The 24,948-nt window shown below is 50.9% G+C and overlaps 1 protein-coding gene across 1 annotated transcript in view; it reads left to right on the top strand.

Moving 5' to 3' along the window:
• Nucleotides 1-254: 254 nt before the first annotated feature.
• The window catches only part of SEC14L5 (SEC14 like lipid binding 5), a 38,098-nt gene continuing 13,404 nt past the window's right edge, over nucleotides 255-24,948 (top strand). Inside the window, exons 1-8 of the mRNA XM_042239950.2 lie at nucleotides 255-521; nucleotides 1,163-1,277; nucleotides 14,293-14,442; nucleotides 14,892-15,023; nucleotides 15,997-16,125; nucleotides 16,973-17,165; nucleotides 22,590-22,702; nucleotides 24,138-24,327. Coding sequence (XP_042095884.1) covers nucleotides 1,215-1,277; nucleotides 14,293-14,442; nucleotides 14,892-15,023; nucleotides 15,997-16,125; nucleotides 16,973-17,165; nucleotides 22,590-22,702; nucleotides 24,138-24,327 — 970 coding nt within the window. The 5' untranslated portion in view covers nucleotides 255-521; nucleotides 1,163-1,214. The remainder of the gene's footprint in view (nucleotides 522-1,162; nucleotides 1,278-14,292; nucleotides 14,443-14,891; nucleotides 15,024-15,996; nucleotides 16,126-16,972; nucleotides 17,166-22,589; nucleotides 22,703-24,137; nucleotides 24,328-24,948) is intronic.

Below are 24,948 nucleotides of genomic sequence, written 5' to 3' on the forward strand. Positions count from 1 at the left end.
GCGGGGTCTCCTTGGGGCTGAGCCACCCCCGAGGCTGGGTGCTTTAGGGGCGGGACCCGGTGGAGGCGGGGTCTGCAAGAGGCGTGGCCAGTATGGAGGCAGGGCCGAGGTGGAGGCGCGGTTAAAGAAGGCTGTGTAAAGTGAAGGGCGGAGCTAAGACGGGGTGGAGCCAGTTTGGGGCGGGGCCTGTCCGGAGGTAAATCTGGGCGGGGCCGGGGCAGAGTCGGGGGGTGGGGCGGGGGTGGGGCGGGGGTGGAGCCAGGCCAGGCTGGGATCTTCGCTGTCCTGGGTCCTGGAGCGCTCCCGCCCAGCCGTCCCCTCCCAGACCAACTCGGAGGGTGCAGGATGTGCAAGACCCGACAGCCCGGGATCAGCGATCGCTGGCTCGGACTTCTCTGGCGATCGCGGTGCTGCGCCCCGCCCTAAGTGCTGCGCTCTGGGCCAGGAGGCCACGGAGGACTCCCGCGGGCTCAGCTTCGCTCAGCCCTGGGTCTACGTCCCCGGAGACTCCGAGGGCGAGGGTGAGTTGGACTTTTGGGGGGCTTGGGTGTGCATGCGTGCGTGCGTTTGCATCTGTGTGTGTGCATGTGTGTCAATGTCTGTGCGCATCTAGGGAACTGTGCTTGCAGAGCTGGGTGTGTGTGCAAAGTTGAGTTCGTGTGCAAGGGCTCTCTCGTGTGGGAGGGGAGTCGTGCATGTGTGTGCTTGTGTGGCAGAGCCAGTGCGTGGGAAATCTGGTGAAGACTGTGTGTGTATGTTAGGGGATCTTGGAGGAAAATGGGAGCGCAAGTGCAATGATTCTTGCGGGGTGCATGGGCGAATGAATCGTGGGGGTGTTTCCAGCAGGGTGGCTTTATGGGAGTTTACTGGCTCCCAGCATGACGGGGCGAGAAGGGAGGAAAGTTTGGGGGATACTGATTGCTCTTGAGGATCGAGTGTGGTCTGGGGAATTGGGTAATGGGCGGGGCAAGTGCTGGGGGTCTGGCTGGAAGTAACTTGGGGCTCACACTGGCCCCCTTGCTTTGAGAGCTGGGGAGATGTGTGTGTGTGTTGGGGGGGGCGTCCAGAGGGGTAGTGGGCCTGCCCCTGGCCAGGGGGAGCTGAGGCCGGGGCTCCTGCTTCAGCTGGAGGGAGCTGCTCCCTCACCATCGCCCTCACCCAGGCTCTGCGCCCACTCCCGCCTGGCCGGCTCCTGCCGCTGGTCCTTTGAAAACATGGTGCAGAAGTACCAGTCTCCTGTCCGTGTCTACAAGCATCCATTCGAGCTGGTCATGGTGGTGAGTGACCCCTGACTCTGGGGCCCCTTGTGTGACAGTCAGAGGGCCCCAAGAGGTCAGCCATGATGGGAAGGAGAAGGAAACCCCAAACCCCTAGATCAGAAGGAATTAACGAGCTACTCTGCTGACCCGATGGGTCCAGCTTCTAACCAGGACCCCTCTGCCATCCCATCTTTTGCCACAACTTCTAGGAGCCTTGCACACTGAGCAAGACAAGGTCTTCCTTTTCCTTGTTGAAGCTCATCTGTTATCTCAGTCTCCTTTGACAGGAAAAAGGATATCAGGGGCCAAGCTGCTGCTGTCATTTTGTGTACTGATAATAATAATAATGGTATGTATACAATGAAGATGCTGACAGCAGCCTTTTGTTGAGGGTTTGCTAAGTCTTTACATACATTGTTTGGTTTAATTCCCAATAGCTCCTATTATTCTCATTTTGCTGCGTTAAACTGATGCTCGGACAAGGATGGTCTTCGGTTCGGCAGTGGGAAGAGGTGGAGCTGGGCTGGGATCCACACACGGGGGACTCCAGAGCCTTGTGTTTAGCTGCAGCACCCGCCATGTCCCCCCTCTGCTCTCACACCCCCTGCCCTCTCCTTCCAGGAAGCTGAGACCAGGCGGAGAGGGGGCACATGTGGGCAGGAAGGGCCTGCTAGCAGTTGTTTATTGGGATTCAGAAGAGCTACAGGACGTAGACTTGGCTCCCGCACCCTCGGCCTCCTGGATCAGAGGTCTGAGCCTCCGGGGCAGGTGCTGGGGTCGGGCCGCTGCGGCTTTCCTTCTTAATGTGATCACTCTGTCTCTCGGAGCTTCCCTATTCCATAGAACAGGGGCGATGCTCTGGGGTTGTGATGAAGAGTCAGTGAAACAGTGCCTGGCGCCTCTGGCTCAGTGCCTGGCACACAGTAGGTGCTCACTAAATGCAGCTGTCCCTGTTATTACACCACATGGTGTTATCAGTGATGATACTGAAAGTGGAAGAAACACCAGAGTCCACCCCCATCCTCCTCATCCCACTCTTGGTTGCTTAATCCCAGCCTTCTATCCAGTGGCTCTCATTGTTGGATAGAAGGCTCTGTGTGTGTCCTCCCCACATCTCTTCTGTGAATCTACCTACATATATGTTTATAGTCACGTAAAAGATTAAGAAGCATCATTGGAGTAATCATGCTGTGCTGTGATGTGCGGATGATGCCAGGTCAGGAAAGTAGCAGGGGCAAGCCTGGGGTTTCATCGACAAGCTGGGTGACCTTGGGCAAGTTACTCAACCTCTCTGAACCTACACCTTCCGTCTCTAAACAGGACTCCTGTTGCTGTTGTTGTAGTCACTAAGTTGTATCTGACTTTTCTGTAATCCTATGGACTAACCTGCCAGGCTCCTCTGTCCGTGGGATGTTCCAAGCAAGAATACTGAAGTGGGTTGCCATTGCCTTCTTCAGGGGATTTTCTCGACCCAGGGATGGAATCTGCGTCTGCTGTATTGGCAAGCAGGTTCTTTACCACTGAGCCACCCTTAGTAAGTTTAGGATTCTCAAAAAAAAAAAAAAAAATTACAATCATTGAATTTTAAAATAAAAATGTCCACTAAGGTAGCACTTAAGACTGTATTAAGACTGTTGGAGGACTTCTCTGGTGGTCCAGTGGTTAAGACTCGGTGCTCCTAAGACAGGGGGCCTGGGTTCAATCCCCAGTTGGGGAACTATACCCTACATGCCACAACTAAGATCCCAGCATGAAGATCCTACGTGCCACAACTAAAACCCAGTACAGTCAAAAAAAGAGACTAGTGGAATATGTGAAGCATATTTCATCAGCTTTGAGTTCCACACGTGCAGGCCGAAGGGCTCACTTTACTCCTGTAGCTGTTAATAATCTTTAGGTGCTGATGGATAAATACTTGTGGGTACAGCAGGAAATAGACGTTTTCAGATATGTATCACCTGTGTTGTGCCAATTTGTCATTTGTATTTTTTCAAATACTGTGTTACCTTATCTCCATACAGTCCTTGTTCAGCAAAATGGCCCCAAACTACCCCAACGTCGGACAAAGCCACTTTGCCAACTGTTTACAAAACATCATTGTCCCCAAAATAGCTGCATAGCTCAACATAACTTGCTCGCTGTGTGGGCACAAAAGGGGTTTTCTGCACTTAATGTCGGTCATTGTTTCTCGGCTGAACACTTGCCCTCAGTTTGGGTCAGATGCCGAGGAAGTTTCGGATGAACTCGGCTATTTTGACCACATCCGACTGACCAGACGAGCTGGCCTTCTGGATTTTCTGTTTAACAAAACTGACTTGAGAATCAAAACGTCCCTTTGCAGAAATTCCACCATGCCACTGAAACTGTGTTCGTGGAATTGGTTATAAAATAATACGAAGGTAACCTTTCTAGACCCAGCGTTATTTTTTTAAAATTATTTTTCTCTTCCATTTCAAAAACGTAACTAATTCAATGAATGGGTGTCATTCCTTGACATGAATTCTGCTTCTGAAGCATGGAATTCCAGGGATCTTTGCTGTTTCCTTTCTTGGTAGTGGTCTGTATTACTGGGTTCAGAACAATGAGCGTGTATTCTCTCAGTAAGCAGAGGAAAACAGTTAAGACAATGGAGGCAGCTAGTATCTAAGGCTGGCAGAATCCCTGGTCCCTTTGAATGTGGGGTCCCTGGAGGTGGGGCAGGGTCTTTGTGGAGATCCTGTATGGACGTGAAGACTGTGGTTTGGACAGCGGACTCTGGTTACCTGCGCTCTGAAGGTCACTCTCTGGTCAGCCTACAGCCGTAGTGAATGACTTCCAGCTCCTCTGGGCTCTTCTCCTGAGTGGGTGGAGGTTACGAGTCAGATTCTCCAGGCTGGCCCCTGGCTCTGGGTTCTGATCTGTGAAACGGAAGTAATGAAGTCTCCCGCTCCTCAGAGGGGCTTCCCAGGTGGCACTAGTGGTGAAGAACCCACCTGCCAATGCAGGAGACATAAGAGACCCCAGTTCGAGCCCTGGGTTGGGAAAGCCTCCTGGAGGAGGGCACGGCAACCCACCCCAGTATTCTTGACCTGCAAAATCCCATGGACAGAGGAGCCTGGGGGCTCCAGTCCATAGTGTCGCCCAGAGTGGGACACGACTAAGGCGACTTAGCAGGCATGTGTGCACGACCCCATAGCCTGGGCACACAGTCAGACATTCCAGATTCTGACTCTGATGTTCAGTAAACATCTGTGCGCCCGTGGCTGAGGTGGCTTCAAAAGTGACCTGCATGCCTCTTGTCTGTCCACTGCCCAGGGGTCCCTGTGGGGTTCAAAGCATTGTGGCTTCAGGTCATCTCAGATTCTGCAAACCTTAAGAAGGAAGATGGCATGGAGTAGAATTTCCTGGACAATAGGTTGGCTGATCCTGAGGAGGAAGGGTTATAGAGGTGAGAGGCAGCATTTGTGTTAAAATATTTAAAGACCTGGACTTTTGTCTTGATAAACAGCTTGTAATTTAGCAAATGGGTTATTAATAAGGAGTAGCTACTGAAGGTAGATCCTTGCAGCCCAGGTCAATGACAGTTGCCATGGGAATCATTGTTAGAGATGTAGTTTTAATAAAGCAGCAGAGGCCTTATTTAAATGTGTTTAAATTAGTTCCCTGGAGCCTGTCATCTGAGCCCGTTGCTAACAGATTAAGGGAAGCAACATTTTCCATCCTGGATTGCTTCCAGGGCCCTGACCGGCTCCTACTGGGGCTAGGAGACTGGAGCTGATCCACTGCAAAGTCATCTTATGATTTCAGGGGGTCCTGAGGTCAGCTTTCGGCCCTCATTCATTTGTGAATGCATGCGTTAATGCACACGTGAATACATTCCACAGATATTTACTGAGTTTCCAGAGTATGCCGAGCATCGTACCAGGTGCCAGGGCTACAAAACTGCGTCATTCTTAGCACTTTTCCTGAAATGCATCATTATTCTCTTAATTTGCTTGCCTTCTTCTTTACACGGAATTTGCTTGTTTGTTTATATGGGTCTTTTTCATTAGGCTTCAGAAAGACAGAGACCTTGTCTGTCTTGTTCTCATTGTCTTAACTTGGTTCTCCTGACATGATCCCTTCCTGCCCTCACAGAGCTTGCAGTGTGTGTGTGTGTGTGTGTGTATGAGAGTCACTCCAGGCAATACCATGTAGCAAGATTTGTAGCTGGGAAAGAAAAAATAGGGCATTGTAGGAACACACAGGGGCTTTCCTGGTGTAAAGAATCCACCTGCAAGGCAGGAGCCACAGGAGACGTGGGTTCTATCCCTGGGTCAGGAAGATCCCCTGGGGGAGGAAATGGCAACCCAGTCCAGTATTCTTGCCTGGAGAATTCCATGGACGGAGGAGCCTGGAGGGCTACGTATAGTCCATAGGGTTGCAAAGAGTGGGACATGACTGACGTGACTAAGCACGCATGCATCCGGGAACACAGAGAAGAGCCCATTGGTCAGCAGCCAGAGGCCTTTTAAGTCAGCCACACTTTGCAGGGAGGGGTGGAGAGAGGCAGCCTGCTTGCCCGTCTGTGCCAAGGCCCCTGGGGCAGAACTTGTCTCTCTGAAGAAATGAATGCAGCTTAGTTGGGCCTCTGTGAGCCCACAGGGCTCAGTTTGTTCCTTTAAGGATGTTGGGAGATTTGGGAAGGTGTGGAAAGTGGGTTGGAGGAGGGATTTTCATCCCGGAAATGAGAGATCGGGCTGGGGGGTTGGTAGGGCGGGGAGTAGGAGTGACCAAGGCCAGGTGCATTCCTGAGACACTTGGAAAATCTAAAACAGCGTTTCCCTCCCATCACCATCCTGACCTAGTGTTAAATGTCAAGACCCCCTGGGCTGGCCTCGCTACCACCCTGTCTCTCCCTGATCCACCAGGGGCACCAGGTGATCCTGGAAGTCCGTGGGCAGGAAGCATGTTCAGAGCAGGAGAGTTCCCTGCCCCAGCGCGACCTGTGAGTGGGTGAGAAGCTGCAGCAGGCTTGCGAGCAGTGCCCGGGGCCGGGCCGGGCGGCTGGGCTGTGCGCTCCCCCAGGGCAGGAGAGGCCAGGCAAGAGGAGGCCCCACCCTTAGAGGAAAGGACAGAAGCAGGAAAGAATAGCCACCAGGCCCCGCTAACGGTGCCTCACGCCACAGCTTCAGGACTGGGAAGCTGGGACAGACGGACGGAACTGCTGCCCTGCGCCTCGCTGGTGCGGACGCACTGGCCAACAGCTGTGGGTGCACCGCTGTTGTGAACGCAGCGGGGACCAGCAAATATTGGCTGTTTGTCTACAGTGTCCCAGGTGTGGTACGTACGAGGCCACTGGGAAATCCAGCGGGGAAGGAAGCAACCTAGAGACAGAGATGCTGACTACAGACGAATAAACACAGACCTGAAACACTATTGCAAATCCCGATCTGCTGGGGCTAGAAACCATCCATCAGATGGCTTACTTTTCCTAAAAAATGTGGTAAAATATACATTACACAAAATTTATCATTTGTAGGGGTACAGTTCAGTGGCATTAAGTGCAGTTACCTTGTTCTGCGCCCATCACTGACATCCGCGGCCGCAACTTTTCCATCCTCGCAAACTGAAACTCTGTTCTCATTAGACACTATCTCCCCACTTTCCCCTCCCCCAGTCCCTGCAAACACGGTTCTACTTTCTGTCTCAATGAATCTGATGACTCTAGGAATCTCATGTAAGTGTAATCATATAGCATGTGTTCTTTTGTGACTGGCGTCTTTCCCTGAGCATTATGTTTTCAGGATGCATCCATATTTTAGCCTGCATCATTCTTTTAACGGCTGCATAATATTCCCCTATGGGACCATGGCTGGACCGTGGTTTGTTTAATCATTCATTCCTCAGCGGACATTTGGGTTGTCTCCACTTTTTGGCTATTGTGAACAATGTTGTTGTCAACACGGTTGTACAAATATCAAGTCAGGTCTCTGTTGGTTCCCTGTTGCTCATTTTAGAAAAATGTGTCTGGCACTGTGTGACATGCCTTACATATCATGGCTCCCTTTAGTCTCCTCAGCAAGCCTCACGAAGTTGATATCATTGTCGTTGTCATCATCATCCTCTTTTTTTCCGGAAGAAACTGAGTCTTAGGTTACGTTGAGGTCACCCTGCTGGCAGGGAGCATGGGTAGCCTCTAAACCCAGGGCTTTGTCCCCACCACTTCACCACATCCCGCTCTTGCCCCCTGCAGGGTCCTTCTGACCCTTTGTCTCCATCCTTTTGTCTCCTGAGCTGACCTCAACCAGAATAGCAGCAGGTTGCTCAGCTACGGGGCCATCTGGACACAGCTGTTTCTATCTATTATATTCAGCAGTCATTTCAAAAGACTCCAGGATGATGTCACCCTGATTCTCCCATGCCTGCTTCCCTTCATCAGCTGAGATGACGCTGCTGCCATCGGGTGTCTGATGGCTCCTCCAGCAACTCTGAGCAGCTCTGCCAAGAGCTGGGAGCACTACACGAGGGAATATTAGGCAGCTGTGAAAAGGAATAAAGCACAGACACAGGCTACAACACGGACGAACCCCGAGAACCTGATGCTCAGGGAAAGAAGCCAGATACCAAATATCGTGTATTTTGTGATTCTGTTCACATGATATGTCCAGAAAAGGCAAATCCAGAGAGACAGGAAGTGGATTTAGGGGACTTCCCTGGTGATCCGATGGTTAGGATTTTGCCTCCCAGTGCAGGGGGCTGAGGGTCCATCCCTGATTGAGGAGATGAGATCCCACGTCCCTCATGGCCAAAAAACCAAAATGTGAAACAGGAGCAATATTGTGACAAATTCAGAAAACCCAACAGTCTACATAAAAAATTATCTTAAAAAAAAGTGGATCAGTGGTTGCCTGGGCAGGGAGTGACCGTGATGGGTGTAGCGTTTCTTGTTTTTAATTAATGAACTTATTTTTCACCGGTGCTGGGTCTTTGTTGCTGTGCACAGGCCCTCTAGTTGCAGTGAGCAGAGGCTACTCTTAGTGGTGACTTCTCTCGTTACGGAGCACAGGCTATCGGAGCACATGGGCACCGTAGTGTGGTGCACAGGCTTGGTTGCTCCACGGCATGCGAAATCTTCCCTGACCAGGGATCAAACCCACGTCCCGTGCACTGGCAGGCAGACCTCTATCCACTGGACCCCCAGGGTAGTCCAGGTGCGGGGTTTGTCTTGCAGGTGATGAAACGTTCTTGTATTAGGCAGTGGTGATGTTTGCACGACTTTGTGAACGTTCTAATAAAATCCATTGAACTGTACACTTTAAAGGGAGCATTTTATGGTATGAGTGTCACGGTATGGTATGAGTATTAAATGAGTATGGTGCATTTATGGTATGGTATCACAATTCTTAAAAAGTAGGGGGCCGCTGAGAGGATTGATACCTTGGTCATGGGGTTTCCCAGGCTTGCAGAGGAAGCTGCAGTGGATGAGGAAGTCCCCTGAGGACTGGTCACGTGCTCAGTGCATGAGCACTGCACGGGAAAGAAAGGTGAGGTATTGGGCTAGAATACGTGGGTGCGTTTTGCATCTTCTTCCCCTACTCTGGAAGGTTTGGGGTAAGCAGTGTTCCAGCTTCCTTTGAATTTTCATGAGGAAGAGCAGGAAGGAAGGAGGGATGGCAGGAGGAAGCAGCTGTCAAGTGATTAGCAGAAATAGTTTCTCTGTATTTTATAGACTCTCACTCTTTTTTAAAATTTAAGTTTATTGAACAAATTCTTCTGTAGAATGAACCATGTGCCCGGCCCTGTTCTCAACAGTTTACCAAACCGATTCCTTTATTCCCCTGTCCACTCAGGGAGCTATAACACTTTTCTCATTCTGCTTGTAACAAATGAAGGAAGGTAGGAACGGAGAGCATGAAGGCTTGTTCAAGGTCACAGAGCTGCTCAGGAGCAGAGCGGAGCTTCGGACCCAAGCCTGGAGTCCATGCCCTTCCTGGCTAAGCTACCCCGTCATTCACTCACTCATTGTGAAATGTCTGCTGAGTGTCAACTGCGTGCTAGGCTTTGTGACGAGCATTAGGGATTCAGGGCCGATGGCTTTTCCTTCAGCGGCTGTGAGACAGGAAAGAAGGAAACTAGTACAGCCAAGCACTCACTGGGCGGTTTCACAACACTCCCTTTTATAGATAAGCCTCAGAAAGGAACGGGATTTTTCTGGGGGCTTAGGTGGTAAACAATCTGTCTGCAATGCAGGAGACCTGGGTTTGATCCCTGGGTAGGGAAGATCCTCTGGAGTAGGAAATGACTACCCACTCCAGTATTTTTGCCTGGAGAATCCCATGGACAGAGGAACCTGGTGGGCCATAGTCCATGGGGTCACAGAGAGTCGGGCACAACTGAAGGACTGAGAAAACAAGGAGAGACAGGAAGTGCCATGCTCAAGGGTTACCCAGCCCTGGGACTTCCCTGGTGGTTCAGTGGTTAAGAATCTGCCTTCCAAGGCAGGGGAAGCTGGCTTGATCCATGGTCGGCGAACTAAGATCCTGCATGTCCTGGGGAAATTAAGCCCACCCGCTGAAACTAAGGCCTGATGCAGTCATATATATATATATACTAAGTTTACCCAGCCCAGAGATGGGTGAGTCCGGCTAGGAATCCAAGCGCCCATGTCCACGTGCTTAGTGTGTCGATGTAGATTTCGGCAGGATGGGCAGCCCGTGGGAGACCTTCATTGGCAGTGTCCGTTGGCCTCTGCCTGCCCCAGCTTCTGTCCCTGTCCCGATGGGTTCTGGGCCTTGGACCAGCTTCCTTTCTGAGCGTGCAGGTGTGAGTCCCCTCTCCAGCCACTTGGCAGAAGAGCTGAAATCGAATCCTTCTGCTGCCCTGTGTGCCTGTGGCAGCCACCCCATGCATTCATCTGGCAGGGAGAAGTTCAGACTTCCCTGGTGGGGACAGCGGTCAGCATCTGAGGCTCTCAGGCAAGGATAAAACTAGCTGTGTGAACTGGTCTGCACACAGGGATGGTCCTGTAAGACCCTGTGAACTGCCAAAGGCAGAGGTCCAGCAAGACTGAGAATTCCCAAACCACTGACGTTTGTGACATAGCCAACATCCTCTGAGAGGCAGGACAAGGCTTTCGGGGCTGGGGTCTGGGTCAATGGGGCCTGCACTCTAGCCCCTCCACTTACCGATCCTGTGATGTCAGAGTCAGGTCACTCTGTCTTCTCAAGGCTCAACTTGCTCATCTGTAAAATGGGGGAATACTGGTCTCCATCCCAACAGGATGTCGTGAGGACACAGTGGTGCAGTCAGCCCTCTCTGTAAGTGTCACCATAACAGTGGTGTCCAATGCCAGCCTTCACAACCCCAGGGAATCTCTGGCTGACAGCCTCAGACTCTGGAGAACTGGCACTGGGGTAGACTCCTTATTTTGGGGCCCCTGCCTTCCCTAGGTTCTGGGGTCTCCCCAGTGCGTGGGGGTGGCACCATTGTTGAAACAGAAGTGCCTTCCCCCTCACAGTCAGGAGGGTTGTGGCTAAGGGCACGTCTCCTGCTTGGGGCCTGCGTTATCTGGGGGCTCCAGACAGGGCTCTTCCAGCTAGAGTCTGTTAAGACAGGAAGTCAGTGATGCTTGCTGGCTGTGTGCGCTGAGCTCACCGCCTGTCATTCCCCTCCCTGGTCTCCTTCCTTGGAGCTGTTTGGGCCATCGGCAAGTTTGCAACCCCTGGGCTGTTTCCAAACTGCTAAGCAAGAGGTTCCTGAGGGAGTAGGAGCTGGGTCAGCCGAGGATTCAAATCCAGGTTTACCATTTTGCACTGTATGACTTTGGATAAGTTACTTAGCCTCTCTGGGCTCCAGTTTCCTCATTCGTCAAATGAGGACATCATTTAGAGGATTAAATGGAAGAAAGCACACAGCTGGAGGAGCAGAGCTGAGGCTCAGCGTGTGCCTGAGATGCAATCTAATGGCACCCGTACCACCAGCCCATTTTACAGATGAGGAGACAGAGGCTCAGAGAGGGCAAGTCACTTGCCCAGCATCACCCAATGAGAAGGTAAAGAAGTGAAAGAAAGAAAGTGAAGTCGCTCAGTCGTGCCCGCCTCTGCAACCCCATGGGCTGTACCTACCAGGCTTCTCCATCCATGAAATTTTCCAGGCAAGAATACTGGAGTGGGTTGCCATTCCCTTCTCCAGGGGATCTTCCCGACCCAGGGATCGAACCTAGGTCTCCCACATTGCAGGCAGATGCTTTACCATCTGAGCCACCAGGGAAGCAGAAACCTGAACTGAGCCTGACCAGTTGACACATGCACTCCTTTCCCTCCATATAATTAAAAAAAAAAAAAGCCAGCACCCCTCTGCCCATCACAGAGGTGGGGTCGAGCCCAGTTCCTCTGGACCCCCTGCTCAGAAGGGCCTGGAGGGGAGTTGCTTTTGGTTCTTAAAAACCTGCACTGCTACCATTTGAGTCCTGTTGCCTGGAGAATAAAAATCCTGGGTGCCTACTCTGTGCCAGGCTCTGCATGAGATACTCAATCTGGTCTGTGCCCAGTTTCCAGGTGATGAAACTGGCTTAGAGAAAAGACAGACCTGCCTCTCCTCTGGGAGGGGGTGGAGCTGGGCTTCAAACCAGGTGCTGGACCCCATGCCAAGTTCTACTTAAAGCAGCACCTTCCTCAGTGGAGAAATAAATGCCTTCCTTTTTTGTTGCTGGTTAATTTTATTCTTTATTTATTTTTGGTTGTGCTGGGTCTTTGTTGCTGTGCATGGGCTTTCTCCAGTCGTGGCAAGTGAGGGATACTCTCTAGCCGTGGCTTCTCTTGTTGTGGAGCACAGGCTTTGGAGCGCAGGCTCAGTAGCTGTGGTGCATGGGGCTTAGTTTCCCCACTGCATGTGGAATCGCCTGGACCAGGGATTGAACCCCTGTCTCCTGTATTGCAAGGCAGATAGATTCTTTACCACTGGACCACCAGGGAAGTCCAAAATGCCTTCCTCTGAGAGAGAGCTCAAGGTGGCCTGAGATGTACAGCGGGGAGACCGTTCTCAGGGGGCCTCCCTTGCCAGCCCTCTGATTCCAGACTCCCAGGAACCCCACTGTGCATTCTTCCCGGAGGAGAATTATTCTGACCCCTGGTGTGTTTGCACAAAGCAACCAGCCTCTACACATGAAGGCAGCCCTGACCTCCTGACCGTGGTGGAGGGCGCGCTAGGCTGGCCTTGTGGGACCTTGAGTGACACCAAGCATTACTTCCCTGCCCCTCCCCTGCCTCTGCCCTTCTGAGCCGGGTGGTGCCACCTCCCTCTAGGGAAGGGGAGGAGGTGTGTGTCCTCAGATGCCGGCACTATTTTTGGAGCTCACGCCTATTTCTGGAGTTCACTTTGATCCTGATTCCGGGCCACGTGGCTGTGACAGGCTCTTGGAGCAAACCCTGCTTGAATACTGTCAGCCATGGATGCTGGCATGCCCCTACCCCTCAACCCGCCCCTGATTCCGGCTTTGGCTCTGACCCTGGCATTTCAGGGAACTGGCCTCTCATCCTTCAATCTGGAGGCTTTTTATTTCTTTCACTTGCCTAACTGCCCTGGTTAGAACCCCCAGGAGAGGGCTAAATCCAAAGCAGGCATCCCCACCTAGTTCCTGATCTTAGGGGAAGTTCTGTTCAGTCGCTCAGTTGTGTCCGACTCTTTGTGACCCCATGCACTGCAGCACACCAGGCCTCTCTGTTCATCACCAACTCCTGGAGCTTGCTCAAACTCATGTCCGTTGAGTCGGTGATGCCATCCAACCATCTCATCCTCTGTGGTCCCCTTCTCCTCCCGCCTTCAATCTTTCCCAGCATCACAGTCTTTTCAGATGAGTCAGTTCTTCTCATCAGGTGGCCAAAGTATTGGAGTTTCAGCTTCAGCATCAGTCCTTCCAATGAATATTCAGGGCCGATTTCCTTTAGGATGGACTGGTTGGATCTCCTTGCTGTCCCAGGGACTCTCAAGAGTCATCTCCAACACCACAGTTCAAATTTATCTTCAGGGAAAGTGTCAGTCTTTTCCCACTGAGCATGTTGTTAGCTGCGGTTCTTGTATGTGCCCTTTTATCAGGTTGGGCAAGTTCCCTTCTATTCCTACTTTGTTGAGTCTTGTTTGTTTTTTTAATTGTGAAGGAGTGTTGGTTTTGTCATCTTTTTGTCCCCCCCCCTCAAAAAACATGCCTTCTTTTAAAATGCCCCAAACTAGCCCACTTCGGAGGGCAAAAAGTCAAATGTAAGTCAACTGGAAAAAAAACAACAACACCTGCAACCTAAAAGTTGAGGGTTAGGTTTTATTCTGTGAGAATGTTTTATTCTGTGGGAATGATTGGAGTCCCAGGGATAGCATCTCAGGTGAGAGGGAGAGAGCTGACCCCCAGGAGGTGGGGGAGGAGCCAGGCCATATACAAGTTTGCAGCAAGGGGCAGGTAATCTGAATATTAAACAATTACTCTTAATTTAAGAAAAGCTAAATCTCTCATATGGAGAAATTTAGCGATCTTCTATGTATAGGAAGATAGACGAGTCGGGGCTTGCTGAAATAATTTATTTCATATGCATCTAGCTATCTGGGACCAATCCTGCTCTCTTTATTCACATACGAATTCCTTGATCCCTTGTTTACGGTAAGAGATGGCCAGTGTGGAGGAAGGTCTCCTCTCCTCTCCCCAGCTGCTCAACAGGGAGGAAGTACCTGACGTCTTCCAGAGAGCTGGCTTTGTGTCACCTGGGCTCAGATATTTGCATTTGGAAAAGGCTTGTTTCCCCCGTAGAGCTGTAGGGCAGAAAATATCTCATTTCACACAGAGAGTCAAAATGTGATTTGCCAATCAGCGCTCAGGCACGCTCCAGAACAGAGGTTAAGACCACCGTTGTGGTAATAGGGTCAGTGCTCACCGCTCTTTCCCCAGGGAAGACGCCCTTCTCCTCTGGATGACTCGTCCTGGAGTTGAGACAAAGGCCCAGCCAGGTCTGGGGGGAGGGAGGAGGTGTTCTGGCCGCCCCGGCCTCCTTGGCGCTCACCTGCCCCCCACGCCCCCCCCCCACCCCAGGCCTACGAGAAGCGCTTCCCCACCTGCCCGCAGATCCCGGTGTTCCTGGGCAGCGAGGTCCTGCGCGAGTTCCGCAGCGCCGACGGCGCGGTGCACGTGGTGGAGCGGAGCTGCCGGCTGCGCGTGGAGGCCCCGAGGCTGCTGCGCAAGGTGGGCGCGGAGGGGGTCCCTGGGGAACCGGGGACCCCGCGGAGGAGGGGCCGGCACCGGGGTGGGGCGTGGCGGGCGGAGACCTGGGACGGGGGCGGGGTTCAGGCGTGGGGACACGCGTGTGTCGGTGCTTGGAGCGCGTTCTGGACTGGGGGCCTCCCGGGTCCAGGGGAGGGGAGGGCCAGGGGGCTGGGCTGAGACTGGGTTTTGTCCAGAGAACTAGGGCCAACAGGGAGTCCCAGGGTCCCGGAAGTGGGGGAAAGGGGTTGGAGTCAGGGCTCCGGGCTCCAGCGGGTGGGCTGGCGCCGGGCAGGGGACCAAGTTCGGGGATCCTCGAATTCAGAGATCCAGGGATCCGGACTGGGCTGGTGGTGACAGTCCTCGGGACTCGCGCCCCGAGCCCCCACCTCACGTCTAGCCTGCACACCCCTGCTGCCTCTTTCCTGCAGATCGCAGGCGTGGAGCACGTGGTCTTCGTGCAAAGAAACGTCTTGAACTGGAAGGAGAGGACGCTCTTCATTGAAGCGCACAACGAGACCTTCGCGAGCCGCGTGGTGGTCAAGGAGAACTGCAGCTACAGGGTGAGTCAGGGGCTGCCCGCAGGGATTGGATCCCCCACGCACCGGGCGAGCCCTGAAGTCGGTGAGGTCCTGGCGGCCCCGGCCCTCCCCGGGAGATGTCAGAGAAGACGCAGGAGCTCCTGACACCGGCAGTTCACAGACACAGCTGAAATAAACACATATATTGTTACGTGTGGGGCTTCCCTGGTGGCTCAGACGGTAAAGAATCCGCCTGCAATGCGGGAGACCCAGGTTCCATCCCTGGGTGGGAAAGATCCCCTGGAGAAGGGAATGGCTTACCCGTTCCAGTATTCTTGGAGAATTCCATGGACAGTCCACAGGGGTCACAGATTCGGCATGACTGAGTGACTAACACTTTCACAACGAATACATTTTAAAATATAGTATTTATGCATAATTTATGATATACTAGATATTAATTTAAATATATCACATACGTATACTTTGTTAAAAATTTATTTAGTTTTGGTTGTGCTGGGTCTTTGTCACTGCACGTGAGTTTTCTCTAGTTGCGGCTAGCAGGGGTTACTCCCTAGTGTCCAGGCTTCTCCCTGCAGTGGTTTCTCTTGTTGCAGAGCATAAGCTCTAGGGTCCACGGGCTCAGTAGCTGTGGTGCACAGGCTTAGTTGCCCAATGGTGAGTAAAATCCTCCTGGACCAGGAATCGAACCTGTGTCCCCTGCATTGGCAGGTGGATTCCCTACCACTGGACCACCAGGGAGGTCCATCATTGTGTATGTATAATTTTTAAGGGACTGGAACTTTGGACTCACTTTCTTCAGGTCCCTCCTGAGAAGGCTGTCTTCTCTAAGGTTTAGACCTCACATTGTTCTCTGGGCAGAGCCCCCTGGTACTGCTGTGACATCCTGCCCACTGTGTGCTCTGCCCAGGTCCAGGTCACCAAGAGAGCCCCCTGAGAGGGCATGTCATCCCCCACACTGAGACTGTGTTGCCGCCCCTGCCTGGCTTTTCAGGTCCACCCTGAGAATGAAGACTGGACGTGCTTTGAGCAATCTGCCTCACTCGATATCCGGTCCTTCTTTGGCTTTGAGAGTGCCTTGGAGAAGATCGCCATGAGGCAGTACACGGCCAACGTCAAGAGGGTAAGAGGCAGGCTCCTTCGGTCATGGGGAGGAAGGTGCACAGACCTTGGAGCCTGCAGACTCTGATCTGCAATCCCGAGACCCTTAACCTTCCTCAACCTCAGTCTCCTCATCTGTAGAATGGGTATGCTAATCAAGTCATATCATGTGAGATGATGCATGGAAAGCATCTGGTCTAGGATGGGGACTTTGTGCGGTGCTTGGTTTAAAGATCTCAGACCATCACTGAGTAGAGGCTTGTTAGAGCAGTGAAACAGGTGAACTTTATTTTAATTAAGTTACGTTTCTATCCATGTTTTTAATACAAAATTTGTTCAATTGCTAAGTCATGTCCAACTCACTGTAACCCCATGGACTGCAGTACATCAGGTTTCTCTGTCTTCCACTATCTCCTGGAGTTTGCTCATATTCATGAGTCAGTGATGCTATCTAACCATCACATCCTCTGCCACCCCCTTCTCCTCCTGCCTTCAATCTATCTGAGCATCAGGTCTTTTCCAATGAGTTGGCTCTTAGCATCAGGTAGCCAAATAAAAATATAAGATATATAATATTTTATAATATTTAAAAATATATTTATAAATATATAATATTTAACATATACTTTAAAATACAAAATATACAAATGTAAAACTTACCTGTGGGCTATTTAAATTTCTTTGTTTGCATCTAAGTCTTGGAAATCAGTGTGTATTTAGCGTGCCCAGCACTTCTCCATTTGGACCTGCTGATTTCAACTGCTCTGTAGCCACGTGTTGGGCTGGGGTGGGAGTCAGTGACAGGTGACTCCCGTGATGGGTGACTCCCTGGCCGGCTTTTGCGGTACTGATGTGTCTCTGGCTTCCAGGGAAAGGAGGTGATCGAGCATTACCTGAACGAGCTCATCTCCCAGGGCACCTCTCACATTCCCCGGTGGACGCCTGCCCTCGCCCGAGAAAAGGATGACCCCTCCCAGGCTGAGCAGAGGGAGCCCGACTCACTGGAGGTCTGTGGGCCCAGCAGTGCCCAGGACCTGGCTCCCGAGTCAGTCAGTACTGACGGTAGGTCTCAGGCAGCGGTCAGGTCTGCCCTGGGGGCCACGGGCCTGCTTATTCCTGGGAGGGGCTAGGTAGGGAGGGTGGCCAGGGGCCCTCTTTGGGACAGGCTCAGCTTCCTCCCTCCCTCAACTGCTTTACCCTCTCTCTGCTCCAGCCCGAGAACCAGGACTGGCTCATTTCTCCATCAGGAATGGGTTGATCTGCCTTTTCCTCAGGTTTTATTAGCATTCTAAATTAAATGAGGAATGCATGATTGTGGTAGAGAAGAATTCAAACTGCTCAGATGTGAAGTAGGAAGTAAGACTCCTTTCCTCTCTATGGAAAGTTTTCCTGACGCTGTCTAGGCACATATACATACATAATACACAAACACACACTTTTTATACGCATACACACGTGGAACTTACATTGATCAAATGAGAGTATATATACATTCCATTTGATAATTTGCTTTTTAAAAAAAGTTACTAATGTTGCTGGAACAACTTTTTGTATCAGTGCATGTATCTTGGTACTTTGCAGTATTTTGTGGTGTGGTTGCGCCATAATTTGTTAATAAACATTGTTTATTATTTTAATTAGTTTATTTAGCTAGTCTTGTATTGATGGGCATGTAGAGTGTTTCCATTCCTTTTTATTTTAAAATTGTTTTTATTTGCACACCGCCCCCCGCCCCCGCCCCAGCACATACACCGCACCATGGAAACGTGCAGCATGTATTCCCGACCAGGGGTTGAACCCGTGCCCCCCGCAGCAGAAGTGCGAAGTCTTTTGGTTCTGTTTATTTGCTTTGGCTGTGCTGGGCCTTCGTTGCTGCCCGGGGTTTTCTCTAGCTGTAGCAAGCGGGGGCTGCTCTCTAGTTGCGGTGCACCGGCTTCTCGCTGCGGGGGCTTCTCTTGTTGTGGAGCACAGGCTCCAGAGATCCCGCTCGGTAGTGGTGGCCTATGGACTCAGTTGCTTCGAGACATGTGGGATCTTTCCAGCCTGGGATCAAACCTATATCTCCTGCATCAGCAGGCGACTCTTTCTTTTTTTAAAAAAAATTAATTCATTTATTTTAATTGGAGGCTAATTACTTTACAATATTGTAGTGATTTTTGCCACTCATTGACATGAATCAGCCCCGGGTGTACATGTGTTCCCCACCCTGAACCCCTCTCCCACCTCCCTCCCCATCCCATCCCTCACAGTCGGCTCATGTATCAAACCTGAACTGGCGATCTATTTCCCATACATGTTTCAGTTCTCTCAAATCATCCCACCCTCGCCTTCTCCCACAGAGTCCAAAAGTCTGTTCTTTACATCTGTGTCTCTTGTGCCGTCTCGCATACAGGGTTATCATTCCCATCTTTCTAAATTCCACATATATGCATTAGTATACTGTACTGGTGTTTTTTCTTTCTGGCTTACTTCACTCTATATAATAGGCTCCAGTTTCATCCACTTCATTAGAACTGATTCAAATGCATTCTTTTTAATGGCTGAGTAATACTCCATTGTGTATATGTACCACAGCTTTCTTATCCATTCGTCTGCTGATGGACATCTAGGTTGCTTCCATGTCCTGGCTATTATAAACAGTGCTGCGGTGAACATTGGGGTACACGTGTCTCTTTCAATTCTGGTTTCCTTGGTGTGTATGCCCAGCAGTGGGATTGCTGGTTCATAAGGCAGTTCTATTTCCAGTTTTTAAAGGAATCTCCATGCTGTTCTCCATAGTGGCTGTACTAGTTTGCATTCCCACCAACAGTGTAAGAGGGTTCCCTTTTCTCCACACCCTCTCCAGCATTTATTGCTTGTAAACTTTTTAATAGCAGCCATTCTGACTGGCGTGAGATGGTACCTCATTTCCTCTAATAATGAGTGATGTTAAACATCTTTTCATGTCTTTGTTAGCCATCTGATGTCTTCTTTGGAGAAATGTCTGTTTAGTTCTTTGGCCCATTTTTTTGATTGGGTCATTTATTTTTCTGGAATTGAGCTGCAGGAGCTGCTTGTATATTTTTGAGATTGATTCTTTGTCAGTTGCTTCGTTTGCTATTTTTTTCTCCCATTCTGAAGGCTGTCTTTTCACCTTGCTTATAGTTTCCTTCATTGTGCAAAAGCTCCTAAGTTTAATTAGGTCCCACTTGTTTATTTTTGCCTTTATATCCATTGATTCTTTGAACCTCTGAGCTACCAGGGAAGCCCCAAGCACAGAGTTGTAACTGAACTGCCAGGGAAGTCCCTCCATTCTCTTTTTAAATACAAATAATGTGGTACCGCTTTGTGTTTAAGGCTTTAAAAAATATTTGCATGAGCATGTATATGGCATATAATTTTAAAAGTTGATTTGCTGAGTCAAATGTTACAGGCAACTAAAATTTTTGTAGATTTACCAATTAGGCCTGCAAGAGGTTGTACTAATCAATGTTTCCACCGAAAATGAGTAGCTGTATCTATTTCTGCCTTCACTACCCCAAGACGATTAGTAAATATTTTAAACTTCTGAAAGGCAAAGGCTGACCACTGGTGAATTAGTGATCAGTTCTTCTGTATGAGTGAGGTCAAGTTTTATTTTTTCATGTTTGGTGACTGTTTTTTCTTTCCTTTCTTCTTCTTTTATTTTTGTGTGTGAATTCCTTTTTTTTTTTGGTCATATATCCATTTTCCCATTTTCTCATCAATTTCTTATTGCTTTGAATTCTTTGCATGTTAAGGCAATTAGTCCTTTGTCATATTTCTGACTTTTATTGATCTGGAAAATGTTCACAATAATTTGTTAATGGAAAATACCTGGGACACAAAATTGCACATGCCTCATGAATCCAGTCTTAACCATATGCACTAATGCTCACAATGATTGTTTTCTCTTTGGGGCCATTGAAGTGTAAGGGCTTGCCTGATGCAGAGATATACCATGTAACCAAAAATACATGTGGGGGGCTGTGTTTAGGGACAACAAAATTCATTCATTCAACCAGTATTTATCCTGCACCAGCTGTGTGCCCTAGCTGGCTGCTGCTGTGCGTGTGGTTTTAAAATATTAAAATTTATACAATACCTGCACTTCTTCTGCCCCTTACTGTGTACACTCTGCAGGTCATGCCCCATACCCTCCCCTTTTTGCACCAGGCCTCCCCTTCCTTCTCTGCCTGTGCTGTCCACCAGCAGAGCTGGTTCTCAGGATGGCTGGTGGGAGGCAGGGTCCTGCCCCTTCCACGCTCTCTACCACTGAGCCTTTGTGCTCAGGAGAAAGGGCCTCACATCTTCCTGGAGGCCGGAAGGAAGCTGGTATCTCCTGCCTCCCTCGTGTTTCCTCCCTCATCCCCGCCTTGCCCTCTCCCCATCTGCAGCATCTCCACTTCTGACCACTCTGAGGGGCTGCAGAGTCTGGGTGGTTCCCCTCGCAGCGTCCATTTACCCAGGTGCCTACTGGTGTGGTAGTCATGACCACCAGCCCTGAGCTCTTTTCGTTCTGGGGGAAATGCTAGGTCCTGCTGCTGGGTTTGCAGTCATTCCATTTGTTTTCTGATTGCACCCTCCACATGTGGAGAAAGGGCTGTGCCCATGGAGCCGGCTCTTTATGGACCATCTCCACCAAGTGCGGAGGGTCTAAGATGCCCATATGCCTCACCATGCCAGCATCTGCCACCCCAGTAGTTAAGAGCAGATAACAGTGGGACTTCCCTTGTGGTCCAGTGGTTAAGAATCTGCCTTCCTGTGCAGGGGACATGGGTTCCATCCCTGTTCGGGGAACTAAGATCCCACATGAAGGTGAAAGTTGCTCAGTTGTGTCTCACTCTTTGCAACCCCATGGACGGTAGCCCGCCGGGCTCCTCTGTCTGTGGAATTCTCCAGACAAGAATGCTGGAGTGGTGTAGCTGTTCCCTTCTCCAGGGGATCTTCCGAACCCTGGGAATGAACCCAGGTTTCCTGCATTGCAGGCAGATTCTTTACCAGCTGAGCTACCAAGGAAGCCAAATATTCCATACGGTATGGCCTGCTGCTGCTGCTGCTGCTAAGTCGCTTCAGTCGTGTCCAACTCTGTGCGACCCCATAGACAGCAGCCCACCAGGCTCCTCTGTCTCTGGGATTCTCAGGCAAGAATATTGGAGTGGGTTGCCATTTCCTTCTCCAGTGCATGAAAGTGTAAAGCAAAAGTGAAGTTGCTCAGTCGTGCCCGACTCTTAGCGACCCCATGGACTGCAGCCTACCAGGCTCCTCTGTCCATGGGATTTTCCAGGCAAGAGTACTGGAGTGGGGTGCCATTGCCTTCTCCGTGGTATGGCCTAAATAAACACAAAAATAAATAGTATAGTTCACATGTTAACCCTTAATTTCCAGTCCATCCCTCTTCCTCCCTGTCTCCCCGTTGGCAACCATAAGTCTGTTCTCTACCTCTGTTTCGGTTTTGTAGATAGGGCTTCCCTGGTGGCTCAGAGGTTAAAGCGTCTGCCTACAATGCAGGAGACCCAGGTTCAATCCCTGGGTCGAGAAGATCCCCTGGAGAAGGAAATGGTAACTCACTCCAGTATTCTAGCCTGGAGAATCCCATGGACGGAGAAGCCTGGTGGGTTACAGTCCACGGGGTTGCAAAGAGTCAGACACAACTGAGCAACTTCACTTTCACTTAATTTGTGCCATATTTTAGATTCCACATATAAGTGATACCATATTTTATTTGTCTTTGTTTTTTTACTAGAGTGGGTTACCATAATCCTCCCCCAGGGGATACCCCTGACACAGGGCTCGAACCCTCGTCTCCTGCAGCTCCTGCACTGCAAGTGATTCTTTACCACTGAGCCCCTGCGGAAGCCCTTGTCTTTCTCTTTCTGACTCATTTCACTTGGTATGATGTTCTGTAGTTGCATCCCTGTTGCTGTAAATGGTATTATTTTGTTCTTTTTTTACAGCTGAGTAATACTCCGTTGTATACATGCCCCACATCTTCTTTATCCGTTCGTCTGTCTATGGACGTTTAGGTTTGTTTCCATGTCTTGGCTGTTGTGGATAGTGCTGCAGTGAACTCTGGGATGCGTGTATCTCCTCGAAGTAGAGTCCTGTCTCTGTGTGTGCCCAGGAGTGGGGCCGGATCATATGGTGATCCTACGTTGAGTCTCCTGAGGATCCTCCACACTGTTTTCCGAAGAGGCAGCTCCAACTGACATTCCCAGAGGGAGGAATGATCTTGATTTCCGAGAGTCAAAGGGGCATATCACTCACCACGGTGAGATCCAGGCATGCCCCGGCCTGAGTTTTCAGATCGCCTTGCAAATGGGTTGCAAACTCTAGAAGATCTGAAGACCAACAGCTCCTTGGTGAAAGGACTGCCCTACACATGGAGCTACCTTTCAGATTCGAAATCGGCCAGTGAGGCGAGGGCTCCAGAAAGGTTAGACAGTAGCAGTGTCTCCTGCTTGTTCTGAACCCCCTCTTTTCCTCCAGGGGACAAGCTGGACGCGGACTACATTGAGAGGTGCCTGGGCCATCTCACACCCAGGCAGGAGAGCTGCCTGGTCCAGCTGAGACGTTGGCTGCAGGAGACCCATAAAGGCAAGGTAGGTGGGGGCCGGGGCTGCAGCCTCTCAGCCTTGGGCACGGGGTGGGCAGGATGGGCCAGGTACGCAAGGCTGGGTGGTTAGCAATGCCGGACACTTCTATCTCACCTTCTTTTTATTATATCCCATCTCATGCCTTCTGTACATAGCACTGACAGCAGTGTCTCTCAGTCTCGGCACAGTTGACATTTGAGGCTGGGCAGCTCTTTATGGTGGAGAAGGCGATGGCACCCCACTCCAGCACTCTTGCCTGGAAAATCCTATGGACAGAGGAGCCTGGTGGGCTGCAGTCCATGGGGTCGCGAAGAGTCGGACACGACTGAGCGACTTCACTTTCACTTTTCACTTTCATGCATTGGAGAAGGAAATGGCAACCCACTCCAGTATTCTTGCCTGGAGAATCCCAGGGACGGGGGAGCCTGGTGGGCTGCTGTCTATGGGGTCGCACAGAGTCAGACACAACTGAAGTGACTTAGCAGCAGCAGCAGCAGCTCTTTATGGGAGGCTGTCCTGTGTACATAGGGTGTCGAGCAGCATTCCTGGCCCCCACCCATGAGAGGACAGGGACTCTTCCCCGAGTTGTGAAAATGAAAACTGGCTCCAGACCGTGCCAGTGTCCCCCGGGGAGCCCAGTCACTGCTCTGTAGCCCTACGTTTACAAAACCATGCATGCTGTTCTTTTCTAAGAGATTTTTTTTAAATTTACCATCTTAACAATCTGTTTTTAAGTTTTATATTTTTGGCTGTGTTGGGTCTTTGTTGCTGCGCGGGTTTCTGTCTAGTTGAGGCGAGCGGGGGCTCGTCTCCAGCTGCAGTGCGCAGGCCTCTCATCGCGGTGGCTTCTCTTGCTGCGGAGCATGGGCTCTAGGGCGCACGGACTTCAGTAGTTTCGGTTCATGGGCTCAGTAGTTGCGGCTCCCGGGCTCTGGAGCACGGGCTCAGTAGTTGCGGCACACTGGCTCCGTTGCTCCGTGCCACGTGAGATCTCCCCGGGCTGGGGATTGAACCCATGTCTCCTGCACTGGTAGGTGGATTGTTCACCACTGAGCCACCAGGGAAGCCCCCTCACTAAGAGATTTAATGACTTGGGAGGGTTGGTTTTTGACTGCACATGAACTTTGCCTTTAGTCTCAAAGCCTCCAACATCATGGTGCACCATGTAGATCCTGACCTTCAGCTCTGTTGAATAAGAGCTTCCAGCCTCGTCATGAATTGCTTGCCCTCCCTCCCCTCCCCCTACTAGGCAGGCAGACAAGGGAATGACTTTAGTGTTGGGTTGGGATATAACCTGTCTGCTGTTTCCTTATTTGTAAAATGGGCACAATATTAGTGCACATGTGCTTGCGTGCACACACACACACACGACCGAATTACAAGTGACAAGCGCAGTTTAGGGAATACCTTGCTAAGGGCTTTCTCCTCCTTCTCCCCTCAGATCCCCAAAGATGAACACATCCTTCGCTTCCTGCGGGCTCGAGACTTCCACCTGGACCGGGCCCGCGAGATGCTGTGCCAGTCCTTGAGCTGGCGAAAGCAGCACCAGGTGGATCTCCTCCTAGAGACCTGGCGACCCCCCGCCCTCCTGGAGGAGTTCTACGCTGGGGGCTGGCACTACCAGGACATAGGTGCGTCCCTTTACCTGCATGACGGGGCGGGGGGCACGCTGGGCTCACCACTGAATGTGCTTTGAATGCCCCTCTTCTTTTAGCAGCTTGTTACTTTTCGTCTTGGTTCTCCTGGGCATCTGGAGATGCCTTTGAGATGACAGCCAGTGTGAGGCGGAGCTGGGGTTGACATTTGGGCTTGAGATGAGATGGTGCTCCCGGGGCAGGGTCAGCGCATCATTACTTATTGTCTGCAGAATACTGCGTCAGTATCCTGGGGCTGCCGTACCAAATGACCTCAGACTGGGTGGCTGAAAGCAACAGAAATCCATCCTCTCATTGTTCTGGGGGCTAGAAGTTTAAAAGCAAGGTGTCAGCATGGCAGTGGTCCCTCTGAAAGCTCTAGGGAAGGATCCTTCCTGCCTCTTCTGGCTTCTGGTGGCTCCAGGCATTCCTCAGCTTGGGGCCACATTCCCCTTCCCTCCAGGTCTCTGCCTCTGCCTTCACACACCCTCCCCCCCACTCAGTATCTCTCTGTTCTCTCTCCTGGGCCCAAGCTGATCCAGCATGGCTTCATCTTGAGATCCTTAACTAATCATGCCAGCAAAGAACCTATTTCCACACAAGGACACATCCTGAGGT

This window comes from Ovis aries, chromosome 24, assembly GCF_016772045.2.
Source record: "Ovis aries strain OAR_USU_Benz2616 breed Rambouillet chromosome 24, ARS-UI_Ramb_v3.0, whole genome shotgun sequence".
In the NCBI taxonomy this organism is placed as follows: domain Eukaryota; kingdom Metazoa; phylum Chordata; class Mammalia; order Artiodactyla; family Bovidae; genus Ovis; species Ovis aries.